Source organism: Miniopterus natalensis, chromosome 15 (genome assembly GCF_054644295.1).
Source record: "Miniopterus natalensis isolate mMinNat1 chromosome 15, mMinNat1.hap1, whole genome shotgun sequence".
Taxonomy (NCBI): Eukaryota; Metazoa; Chordata; class Mammalia; order Chiroptera; family Miniopteridae; genus Miniopterus; species Miniopterus natalensis.
The window spans coordinates 41,163,738-41,175,874 of NC_142095.1; the positions used below are offsets into that span (position 1 = coordinate 41,163,738).

Below are 12,137 nucleotides of genomic sequence, written 5' to 3' on the forward strand. Positions count from 1 at the left end.
GACCTGAGCTGGTGCTCTGAGCCATGGAGCCCACTGCTCTTGAGTTCTCGGTTTTGAAGAGTGAAAATGAAGATCCATGACACAGAGCCCTGTTTGGGGCAGGCCCTGGGTGGCAAAGGGGAGGGCTGCACACCAGGTGGCCCAGGGCAGGTGAGGCCAGCGGTGCCAGCGGTGGGAGCTGCTGAAGGAGGGACAGCCACCCCTAAGTGAACCTGCACAGGCGGGCAGGGCAAAGAGCATATGTCTAATGCACGGGGCAACCTCACCCCATGCAGGTGTTTCGCAACAATGCGGTATCGTTGGGGCTGTAGCCGGGGGTCAGGAAGACATTATGAATTCTTCAAACCATGGAGTATTGTTGGACTGACAGATGCAAAGGCACACTTGAGTGGCAAATTCAAAGACAGACAGATGGCTTCCCTTTGAACAAAGAGTATTATATTCCCTAGAAAATGCAGAACTTTATATGATGGAACAATGCTTTAAAAATCCTAAAAAAATTTACACATTCACTTTTCTCTAACTTTGTAGAGCACCAATTGCATAGAAGAGTAAAGTTTTCTTACTTTTAAAAAATATGATGCTAAATACGCCCTGCTCCAACACTGGGCTCAAGCTCCTCAGGAAGGCAGCACAACTCACCCTTCCTCATAAGCCAGCGTAAACTGCGTGGCAATTCATGGAAAATGTTTTCTCACATTATCCCACGGCCTAGAATATCTTTAAAAGTGTCCTTCTGTAATTCAGTTTTGATTAAAAAATGGAAATGTGAAAATTAAAAGTTACATATGAATCATTTTACAATTTTTTTCCTATAAAAAGTCACATTTTTTTTTTTTCTTTCCCAAAGAGAATACCTAGATCTGTAACTGGGAACTTACTCTTTCATTATGAAAATAACCATTCTTCAATAAGCTCAAACTTTTTCTGGAGCCACAAAGCCTGTCATATATAACTTTTTTTGTTTGTTTGTTTAAAGATGCACATAATGACATTTGTAGGTTTACAATGATTCATTCAAAATTGTTTGAATGCAATTATATATATGGAAATTTTAACTACCAGCTATCTAAATTGTTGCAATATTACCCAGAGGGCTGAACTTTTTTCTTAATTAAAAATATCTGAACTCTATTAAAATATGAATAAAACATTGCAAGGAAGGAGTTTACCAAGCAGCCAGCAAATCAATTTCAGTAAGCAGTCCTTAAGAACTACTAGCACCGCCCAGTCGGGCGTGGCTCAGCGACTGCGCATGGACCTAGGAACCAGGAGATGGAGGTTCAATTCCCGGGCAGGGCGCTTGCCCAGGTTTCCGGCTTGACCCCAGTTGGGGGCCTGCAGGAGGCAGCTGATCAATGACGACTCTCTCATCGCTGATGTTTCTATCTCTCTTCCTCTCTCTGAAATCAATCAAGATATATTAAAAAAATTAAAAAAATTACTAGTACCCTTCTGTAATGGGATTAGAAAGACAGTTGTCCTGTACCTTTTGTTTTTTTTTTAAAGAGCCTTTAATTTTCCTTTGTCATGAAGGTGCTTCATGTTGGCACATCGCAGGAGCTCAGGTTTTCAGTGGGGTGTCCACTTACAATTCCTGATTGCAGCACCTCCAATGGCTAAGTGGACGGTTCAGATCTGCCCGCAGTGATCCGCAGCCCAGTGAATGACATGACCATCCATCTGCCTGGTTGCTCGAGTTCCAAACCTAATGTCATCCTCGATTCCTCCTGTTTCCTCTTCCCTATACCCTGTCAGTCCTGCCTCTCGGATATGCCAGTAATCTGCCACTTCTCTGCATCTCCACTCTGAACGGCCAGAGAGATGCCTCAGCAGCTCCCCCGCTTCTGTTTCTGCCCTGTTGCATCCATTCTTGACACAGCTGGAGGAAACTTTTTGAATGTAAATGCCACTGCTTGCTTGAGGCCACCCTCCTCACCTTCTGTGATCTGGGCTCTGCTTACTCTCTGGCTCACCCTCTCCTACTTTCTCCCTGCCCGTGCGTCCCAGCTAATGGGCCTACTTTATTCCTCAAAAATATCCATTTCCGGAGCTCTCTACCCACTGTTCCTGACACCGAAAGCACTAGTCTCAGGTTCTTTGCATAGCTGGATTCTTCTTAAATTAACATCTCCACTCAAATGTTACCTATCCAGTTAGATAACACCTAAAGTGCCACCATTCTGCCCAACGCTGCCACTTCATTACATCACCCTGGTTTTATCTTCCTGCACCTTTATCATAGCTTACAATCATTTTATGCACTTGCTTGCTATTGTCTGTATCTACCAACAGAGAGAAGCCCCCTGAGGAGAGGGGCCTTATCTGTCTTGGTCAGTGTATCTCTAGCACCTGGGAGGACGTCTGGCCTGACAGGCGTTCACAGAAGAGGAGATTCTCTTACTTATCTCAGAAGTAGGCGCAGAATAGCTGTATCCCACCACCTGGAGTCCTTTATTTTGGAGACTCAGCTTAGGTGGCAGAAACCACCATCCATGTGCCAGTGCTCTACATAAAGGGACTACAGTGCTAGCCAGCCAAGGTCATTTCATACCTGCATTCATTTTAGTATCAGATGGACTTCTAGTCCCAGGATAACTCTCAACAGTTTCTTCTTGCATCAGTACATTTCCTATGAGTCATACCAGTAGAATCCTTGTAGGCCTTGCCGACTGAGCTCATCATGTCTGTGTTAGAAGTAAGTTCTGGGGCCACACTAGTCAAAGTATTAAGTCTTAAATATATTGAAAGAAAGAAAAGTTTTCCATTCAAATTAAATCCATTTGTGGAGGCAATCAGGTAAGAAAAAGAAATAAAAGATCCAGATTGGAAAGAAAGTAGAACTATATTTGCAACAACATGATCTTATATATAGAAAATCTTAAGGAATCACAAAAACACGGTTAGAACTAATGTTCAGCAAGGCAGCAAGATACAAAATCAATAGAAAAATCAATTGTATTACTACACACTAGCAATGAACAAGACAAAAGTGAAATTAAGAAAACAATTCCATTTACAATAGCATCAAAAAAGAATGAGATACTTAAGAATAAATTTTACAAAAAGAAGTGCAAGACTTGTACAATGAAAACTACAAAACATTGTTGAAAGAAATTAAAGACCCAAATGCACAGAAAAAAAACCCCATGCACTGGAAGGCTTACTACCATTAAGATGGCAATATTCTCCAGATTCCAGCTGCCTTGTGTTGTTTTTTTTTGCAGAAGTTGACAAGCTGATCCCCAAATTCATATGGAATGCAAGGGACACAGCATAGCAAAATCAGTCAAGAAAAGAAAGAATAAGTTGGAGGACTCATACTTCCTGATTGCAAAGCCTACTACAAAACTGGAGTGTGCTACTGCATGAGGATAGACACACACAGATCAACAGAGTAGAACTGAGAGGCAAGAAATAAACTCTAACATGTATAGTCAACAGATTTTCAAAAAGGGTGGCAAGACAATTCAATAAAAAAAAAGAAAGTCTTTCAACCAATGTTGCTGCCACAACTGGATATCCATATGCAAAACAATGTTGTTGAACTTTCAAACATATATAAAAATTAATTCAAAATGGATCATAGGACTAAATTTAAGAGCTAAAACTATAAAACTCTGAGAAAAAAACATAGGCGTAAATGTTCATGACCTTGGATTAGGCAAGGATATCTTACTTATAATACCAAAAGCACAAACAACAGAAATAATAAAACCAGACAAACTTGACTTCATCAAAATTAAACACTTCTGTGCTTCAAAGGATACCATCAAAAAAGGAAAAGACAATTTACAGAATGGAAAAAAATATTTGTATATCATGTAACTGACAAGAAACTTGTATCCAAACTCTTACAACTGAACAGTAAAAAGACAAATAACCCAACTTAAAAATAGGCAAAGGATTTGAATGGGCATTTCTCCAAAGGAGATATATAAATGGCTAATAGGCACATGAAACGATGCTCAGCATCTTTAGCCATCAGGGAAATGCAAACCACAAGCACAGTGAGATACCATACCATAGGATGGCTTAAATAAAAAAGTCAGACAATAAGAAGTATTGCTCAGGATATGGAGAACTGGACGCCCCAACTCCCATTGCTGGTGGGGATATAAGACGGCACAGCCATTTTGGAAAACAGTTTGGCAGTTTCTCACAAGTTAAATGTTAAGTTCCTTATGGACCAGCAATTCTACTCCTAGGTATGTACCAAGAGTTACTAACACATATGTCCACACAAGAACTTGCACGTGAGTGTTCATAGCAGCATCATCCATAATAGCTCCGAGGGGGAGACAACCAATGCCTATCAGCTGATAAATGAATAAGCCAATATGGCATATCCCAGTAATGAATTATTATTCAGGATATAAAAAGGAATATCCTGCTACCACATGGTTGAACCTTGAAAACATTAAGCTAAGTGAACGAAGTCAGACACAAGGCCACATACTGTATGATTTCACTTACATGAAATGTCCAGAAAAGGCAACTCCACAGGTACAAAAAGTAGACTGGCGGTTTCCAGGAGTTTAGGGGGACAGGGGAATGGGGAGTGACAGTGAATGAGTACTGAAGTGTGTCTGGGGTGAAAATGATTTAAAATTAGATAGCAGTGATGGTTGCACAACTTTGTGGATACACTAAAAAGGGGCTGAATTCTGTACTGTGCGAATCGAATCTCGGTAAGGTGGTCATTAAAAAGTCACCCCTGTGGGTTTCTGGGACCTGGGAAAATCCCTCTGTGCAGTTAGTACACACACAACACACTTTAGAGGACACGTTTCCACAGATTCTTACCCGCAAACATCAGGCGGAAAGTGGCGCTCATTAGAACCCTTTCACTATGACCACAAACCTCCTTCCAAATGGTGTGTCTGGAAGAACACTCCACTAGCACTGTGAATTCACTCTGGAGTGGGGCAGACTGCCGAGGCTCCAATAATTTTATATCCTATTAAACTGAGGTGATCACATCCACAAATTGAGCCATAGATTGTAGCAATCATGTGGGTTGCTAGAGATCAAATTTTATTAGTCTGAATTTTGACCCTGAGGTCAAAGCTCTCTGCACAAATGGGAAGCAATGCCTCTGGGCCTTTATCCCCTCAGCAGAGACCAAGCTCCTCTCCCTCTCATCCCTCTGAAGCCACTGCTCTGTCAGTGTCCTTGGCTGTAAAATGGATTAGTACCAGCTTAGAGGGCTCTGTGCAGAGCAGACATGGGTTAGGCTTGCGCTGTGAAACCTGCAATGAGCAGCTGTAAGGAGGGTCTCCTGGAAACTCTCTTATCCTAAAAGCTTCTTAAATGAAGAGAACGGGTGAGGAAAAGTCCCCTGCTCTCTCTCCTCTCATTATTCGTCGCTATTATCAGAGGGCACAATTTTTTAGGCAGTGGACTTTGCTGAGTGGCCAGGTACTTAAAGTCCATTTGTGCCTGAAGTTCCCAAGCTGATTTTGATGCTCTGGTTTTATTTCTAAAGGAAGATAAAAAAAATGGAAATAAACAATCTTTTGGGTACATAGGATGACAGATATGACCTAATGGAAGGTCATGGAGAAGGTGGAGTGGAATGCTTCTCCGAGACCTGCTCTGGTTGTTTCTGGCAGCCCAACATTGTAGAATAAATCTGTAAGCTTAGTTTATTGGCTGCATTCCAATTATTAGCACAACCAAAGGAAAAAATGACAGGACAACATCATTTGTTTTAGAAATATTTTCAAAACGAAAAACATGCAAAAACATTATTGACCACTTTTATCCTAAATCGCCATAAAACGAATCCATTTTCATCAGGTTATGCGATTTACTATTTTCTTACATGCACATATACACATATGCACACAAGCATGAGGAATAAAGAGAGGAAAATACATTTGTTTTCTTCTTGGATGTTTCTTAAAGAGAGACCATTGCTTTTATGTCCTAGCACATGTTCATGCAGAACAGTACGGTGGACACAGCCAGTGGTTCTAGACTCGGAAAATTTAGGTTCGAGCTGTGACTCCCGAGCCAACTGTTGTCCTGGAGCAAACTACAACTGCTCCGAACTGCAGTCTGCTCATCGGAGAAAAGGAGATGATAGCCTCTACCTCCCAGGGTCATCGTGAGGATTAAATGAGATGCTTCATGGAAGAAGGCTTGGCACAATCACTCACACGCACTAAATGTTTAAGAAATATCGGCTATTTCTATTTTGTTGCTGCTGATGAATGTGTCTGTTACCCATGCTAGGTAACAATAAATCCACTCTAAATTGCTTAGAAGATAATTGAACCAAAGTTTTACATTGGAACACATGTAGAATACTCAGGACGTGACAAATGAAGACAATCTCTAATGTTCAATCTCTAATGAATATAGGTGTCATTTGTCCCCCATAGCTCTAGTTCCTAAGCGCAGCTATGGGGGAAGTGAAGTAAGCAAAGGACTCACACAGGAAGAAAAAAATCAACCTGATGTGAATGTAGCCACCCAACTAGCCTAGGGATTTATTCCACGATGCTGCTTTACTGTTAACCTTCCCTCACACCATGTATTATTTGGGGAACTGCTGCAAAGAGACCAGAAGTGAATAGAATAATGGTGCTTTTATAGCTCCTAATGTACATTGTTATTGAAAATCTGTCAATTTTACTGGCAAGCCTTTGGCTCAAAAATAAGATCTTCATTTATAATTTGCAAGCAGTGATGACTAAAATAATGAGAAGTAACTGGGAAATAAAAAAAATAACTATTACGATAATTATCTCATTAAAAACACGAGGCATTCTATTATCGTTGGGATGTGCGATACTCTTTAACAGCTGCTGTTACTGAGCTAAAACACATCTGAATAGGAAAGAAAATACATTACTGATCACCCAAATGATGACAAATGGATGCTGCTGCGAATGAGCGTGAAGCGGGACAGAACAGCGGCACCGAGATGCACTGGCCGCCCGGGAGCCGGGCCGAGCCACTCACCGGGACGGCGGGACCCGGCCTCTGCGTCGCTGACATGTCCTTCAGGGAGGCTGGCACTCGGGCTGGGGGGTCCTCTGCCTTGGTAACGGGGTCTGGAGCTTCCTGAGAGGATTCGCTCCTTCTTCCAGGGGGAGACAGGCACGGCGCAGGCACCAGGCTCGATGGGCAGCTGTTGTCTCCTCTCCGCGGCGCCGAGGAGCTCTGGCTGTGCGGGGCCGCGGCCCCCGCGTGGGCGCCTTGCAGGTACTCCTTCCCCGCGGTGCTCCCTGACGGTAGCCGAGTTAGCCCTGAAGGACTAGCTGTTGGGCCCGGAGAAGCCTGGTCACTGTGGCTACCCTGCAAAGGGAACAAAGTGCAAATCATTTTGAGCCGAAATGTACAGGGAATAAGTAACTGATTAAAAAGTTCATATATTCTATGAATAAACCAAAATATATACATATATTTTATTTTATTCTGCAATTAAAAATATGGCCCGGCCGTCATGGCCCAGTGGTTGAGCATAGACCTAGGATCCAGGAGATCGCGGTTCAGTTCCCAGTCAGGGCACATGCCCGGGTTGCGGGCTTGATCCCCAGTAGAGGGCGTGCAGGAGGCAGCTGATCAATGACTCTCTCATCATTGATGTTTCTCTATCTCTCTCCCACTCCCTTTCTTTCTCTGAAATCAATGAAGACACATATATATATATATATATTTTTTTTTTTTAAAAAAAAGAGTTTCCAGACAAGAACCAGTATTACATGAAATGTTAAAGGTTCTTCTTTAAGAAGAAGAAAAATATATGAATAGTAGAATGTCAATGACTATATTTCAACAATTCCTTTAAATGTAGATGGGTTAAATGCTCCAATGAAAAGACAAAAGGTGGCTGAATGGATAACAAAAGGCCCTCACATGTGCTGCCTACGTGTCAGGTGAAAAGACACACAGATTAAAAGTAAAGGGATAGGAGGAGCTATTTCCTGCAAAGGGAAACAAACAAACAAATGAAAAGCTGGGAAGCTGGAGTAGCAACGCGCATAACCAGATGAAACAGACTTTAAAACAAAGGCTATAAGAAGAGACACAGAAGGACCCAGCAATTCCACTTCTGGGTATTTATTGGAATAATCCCAAAACAATTTGAAAAGATACATGGATCCACATGTTCACTGCAGCATTATTTACATTAGCCAAGATATGGAAGCAGTCTAAGTGTCCACCGATAGATGGCTGGAAGTATACAATGGAATATTACTCAGCCACAAAGGAAAATAAAATGTTGCCATCTGCAACAACATGGATGGACCTAGGGGTTATTATGCTAAGGGAATGAAGTCAGACAGAGAAAGGCAAACACCATAGGATTTCGCTTGTATATGGAATCTAAAGAACAAAATAAACAAACAAAACAGAAACAAACTCACAGATACAAAGAACGTTTTTTTAAAAAATATATCTTTATTGATTTCAGAGAGAGGAAAGGAGAGGGAGAGAGGGAGATAGAAACATCAATGACGAGAGAGTCAGTGATCGAGCCCGCAACCCAGGCATGTGCCCTGACCGGGAATCGAACCCCGATCGCCTGGATCCTAGGTCGACGCTCAACTGCTAAGCCACGCCTGGCCGGGCACAAAGAACATTTTGATGGTTGCCAGATGGGAAAGGGGTTCGAGGGCTGGGTGAAAAGGGAAGGGATTAAGAAGTACAAACTGGTAGTTACGAAATAGTCATGGAGATGTAAAGTACAGCAGAGGGAAAAGAGTCAACAGTACTATAAAAACTATGTGTGGTGTCAAATGGGTACTAGATTTATTGGGATGATCACTTTGTAAAGTTATAGAAATGTCTCATCATTGACTTGAAGCTAATATAATATTGTATGTCAAATGTAATTGAAAAATAAAAAAATATTAAAAAATAAATAAAGAAGATCAGGTCTTTTTGGAAAAAAAAAAGAGTGACTAAAAACGCCCACGTAGAGATATAAATCATTTGCTAAGACGCCCAGCTGTGTTTGCCTCTGGTCTGAGTAAGGCACATTTTTTTTTTTTTAAACCACTGAGTAACAAGAGAACATTAAACAATAGTCACTAAAATATATTCATTCCAAAGAATGTCTAACAAGTAGAGGTTTTGTAGGAAGTTACCTAAAACATCTAAGAATTGTATACTTTGATTTCCTGATAAGCTAACTCCATGGGAAGAGAAAGAACTAGAACGTATGGTATTTAGCATATTTAAGCAGGGAAATGCTACTCTGAAAACAAGTAGAAGCAAGTATTTTTGTCTTATATTATTATTCCAGGGCAGTTTCATTGTTTAAGAGTGGTGGATAAAAGAACGTATTTGGTGAAATAGTATTATTACATGAAAATTTCCATTATAAAAAGCATTTTTTCCCCTACAAGATATAAACCTCATTAAATATAATTATTGGGAAAGCTGAAAGTGAAAGCTAGAATTTTGCTACTATATAGTCCTGGGATTACTTCTAGGAAAGCAAAAATTTTAATTTTTAAAATTTGAGAAAGGGATTAAAAACATAAAGTCAATGGCCACAAAAGTAAATAATGGAAACACAAAATATATTACTATTTTAATTGGTAGATTTTCTGCTATAAAGTAAATTTAAAGGAAAAAACACACAAAAAACACTAATGTGATCATTGCTGATACTTGCCATGGTAGATTTTTCCAATTTGTCTTGTCTACTTAAATATATAATAAATAAATGGATGTTAAAATGATAAACTTAGAACAAAAAATATCAATAAAAACAGAGTAAATTTTAAAGATGCTACTTGATGTCTGCAAACGTGTATCTTATATTCGGTTTCAGTGAGCTATTTTCCCCACCCTTCCATTTACTGCCACGCAGAATCCATCAAACACCCAGTTACTTCCGAAGCTTGGCATTTTAAAACAAAATATTTGAGCGACTGATTAAACTGTTTAGTTTCTTCTTGAATGTCTGGCCACCATACACCCTCAACACACAGATCGCTGCCTAAGGCGGAATCTCCCTCCGGAGGAAGTGGGCGAAGAAAGGTGAGAGCCCGCGACAGGGGCCCGGGGCGGGAGAGGGCTTGATAACCCTCCCCCTGGAAGCGGCCCACCTGCCCGCGCGTGTTTCCCACCGTTCGGCCTCTCCCTTTCTTCCCCGTCGTGGGCTACGCTGTTGCTCCAGGCACTGCAGATGCTGGGAACATAAAGGCAGCCCAGAGCCCAATCAGGCCATCCGAGGACTTCTTCCTGAAGGCTACCCGGAGTCACAGAGTGATTTCAGGCAGAAGAATGTCTCAGTGGCACAAAATAGAAGGCATGGGTATGAGTTCGTGTGAATATTGTCTGTGGGATGTCTAGAGTGTTCTATGCAGGGAGTAGAAAGGGAGGCCAATGAGGAGATGATTAAATTGTTATAACCAGAAACAATGAGGCGGCCGGGTTAAGGCAATGGTGGTGATGGTGATGGTGATGGTGAAGGAGAGAGAAGCTGCTGACTTGAGGGTTCTGTGGAAGGCGGAGTAGGTGATACTCTGTGACTCTGGGAAGCTCTTACATGGAGTCTGAGATCTTTAATCCTGTCATGTTATAATTTTTCCTTCGTGTAGAAAGTACGTAGGATTAGCAGACAACAGGGATCTCAAGAAAGGAACACCCAGCTCTTAGAACCTCCCCTAGGAAACAGCTTGCCCATCTCTAGTAAAGAAAGAAGGCCACAGAGTGTCTAAGGATATTTTATGAATATTTCTTCGTGGTACTCAAGGTGGGCCTACCTTTTCTTTGGCTATGCTGGCTTGATCTTCTGATATATTTCTTTATAAATGATAAAGAAATTTTCCAGAGTCCCAGATAGGGTAAAGAACAGATGGTGAGTGGGTGCCGCTCCCTGGGCCCTTACACATAAGAAGGGTAAGAATATTTCCACACTTACAACAGGACTGCAGGCACTGGGCAACCCTCTCTGCTGTCACTGGGTGGACTTTTCTTTTACTGCCATTTTACGAACCTTGAGGACATTCATATGGTTGAAGAACCCTGCCTTCAGGCAGAAAATGGGAGAGTGCCAGAGACCTAAGCAATGCCCGCTGCCCCAAATTACTAGGGAATGCAGTGGTGACTCTTGCAGTTTTTGCTTCATAGAGATAAAAAAAGAATAAAAGTTTAGTTTTGTTTGGAGAAGGTAAAGGGAGAATATCAACATCCCCCAAGTCTTAGTTCTGAGAAGGTATGGGTAGAACTCAGATTTGTTTTTTTAAATTCAGTTTGGCTACTAGACAGCGCTCTATCTTCTCCAACTCTTTTTAAAATTCAGTTTTAATTTCCTATAATTGTTGTACACAATTGGCAGTGGGATTTCTGTGACCAAAAGACCTTCTACATATTCATTTCCACCATATTTTTATAATAAAAACATAAAAACATATACTGTGGATTTAAAACATTTTGGACCTAAAAATAAGCTGGATAAGTGAAAAAGGTATAATTATGACTTTTTGGGCCCAAATCTCTGGATCACCCTGGATTCCATTTTCTATATGACATAGGCAGAAATGAAGAGTTTTGCAATAAATATTACTTCAATAAATATTAAACTTCTGCTACGTGCAAGGCATTTTCTAAGCACTATGTAAGACACACAGGTATGAAGAACATGGACACTGCCCTTGAGAGAAATAAAGTCTAATAGCGGAGAGATACCAGATACCTACAAAGGTATTGATTTCACAAGGTGGAAGGGAGTAAATGAAATTTAAAAAGTTTCAGATGTACCGTGATGAGAATTTAGAGGAATGCATAGAAAACCAGATGTTGCTACATCATTTAAAAAACACTTTAAAAATCCATTTGATAGGAAGCCTATTTCTTGCACCTGTGGTGGGTCAAGTACAGCCTTTCTTCCTTTCAGTAGTTTACTCGGTTGTAAAATCCTTCTTTTGGCTTGGCACGAGCAGTGATTATATACACAGACATATTCATGAGTATGTATAAGGACATTTGTCTCCCATTTTTCCTAATGTGATGGGCCAAGAAATGGAGATGGGCCAGGGAGTGGACAGATGCAGCCGGTTCCCTGGTGAGCATTATCTTGGCTGTATTGCATTTCCACAGTAATACGTTTCCATGCTATTTTAAATATATGGAAAAGACAGACAACTTGAGAATCTGGACAGGGCACA

The 12,137-nt window shown here is 41.1% G+C and overlaps 1 protein-coding gene across 1 annotated transcript in view; it reads right to left on the reverse strand.

Moving 5' to 3' along the window:
• CFAP20DC (CFAP20 domain containing) overlaps window positions 1-12,137 on the reverse strand; it is a 193,137-nt gene that overhangs the window by 61,547 nt on the left and 119,453 nt on the right. Inside the window, exon 13 of the mRNA XM_016205538.2 lies at window positions 6,973-7,308. Within this exon, the coding sequence (XP_016061024.2) occupies window positions 6,973-7,308 (336 nt within the window). The remainder of the gene's footprint in view (window positions 1-6,972; window positions 7,309-12,137) is intronic.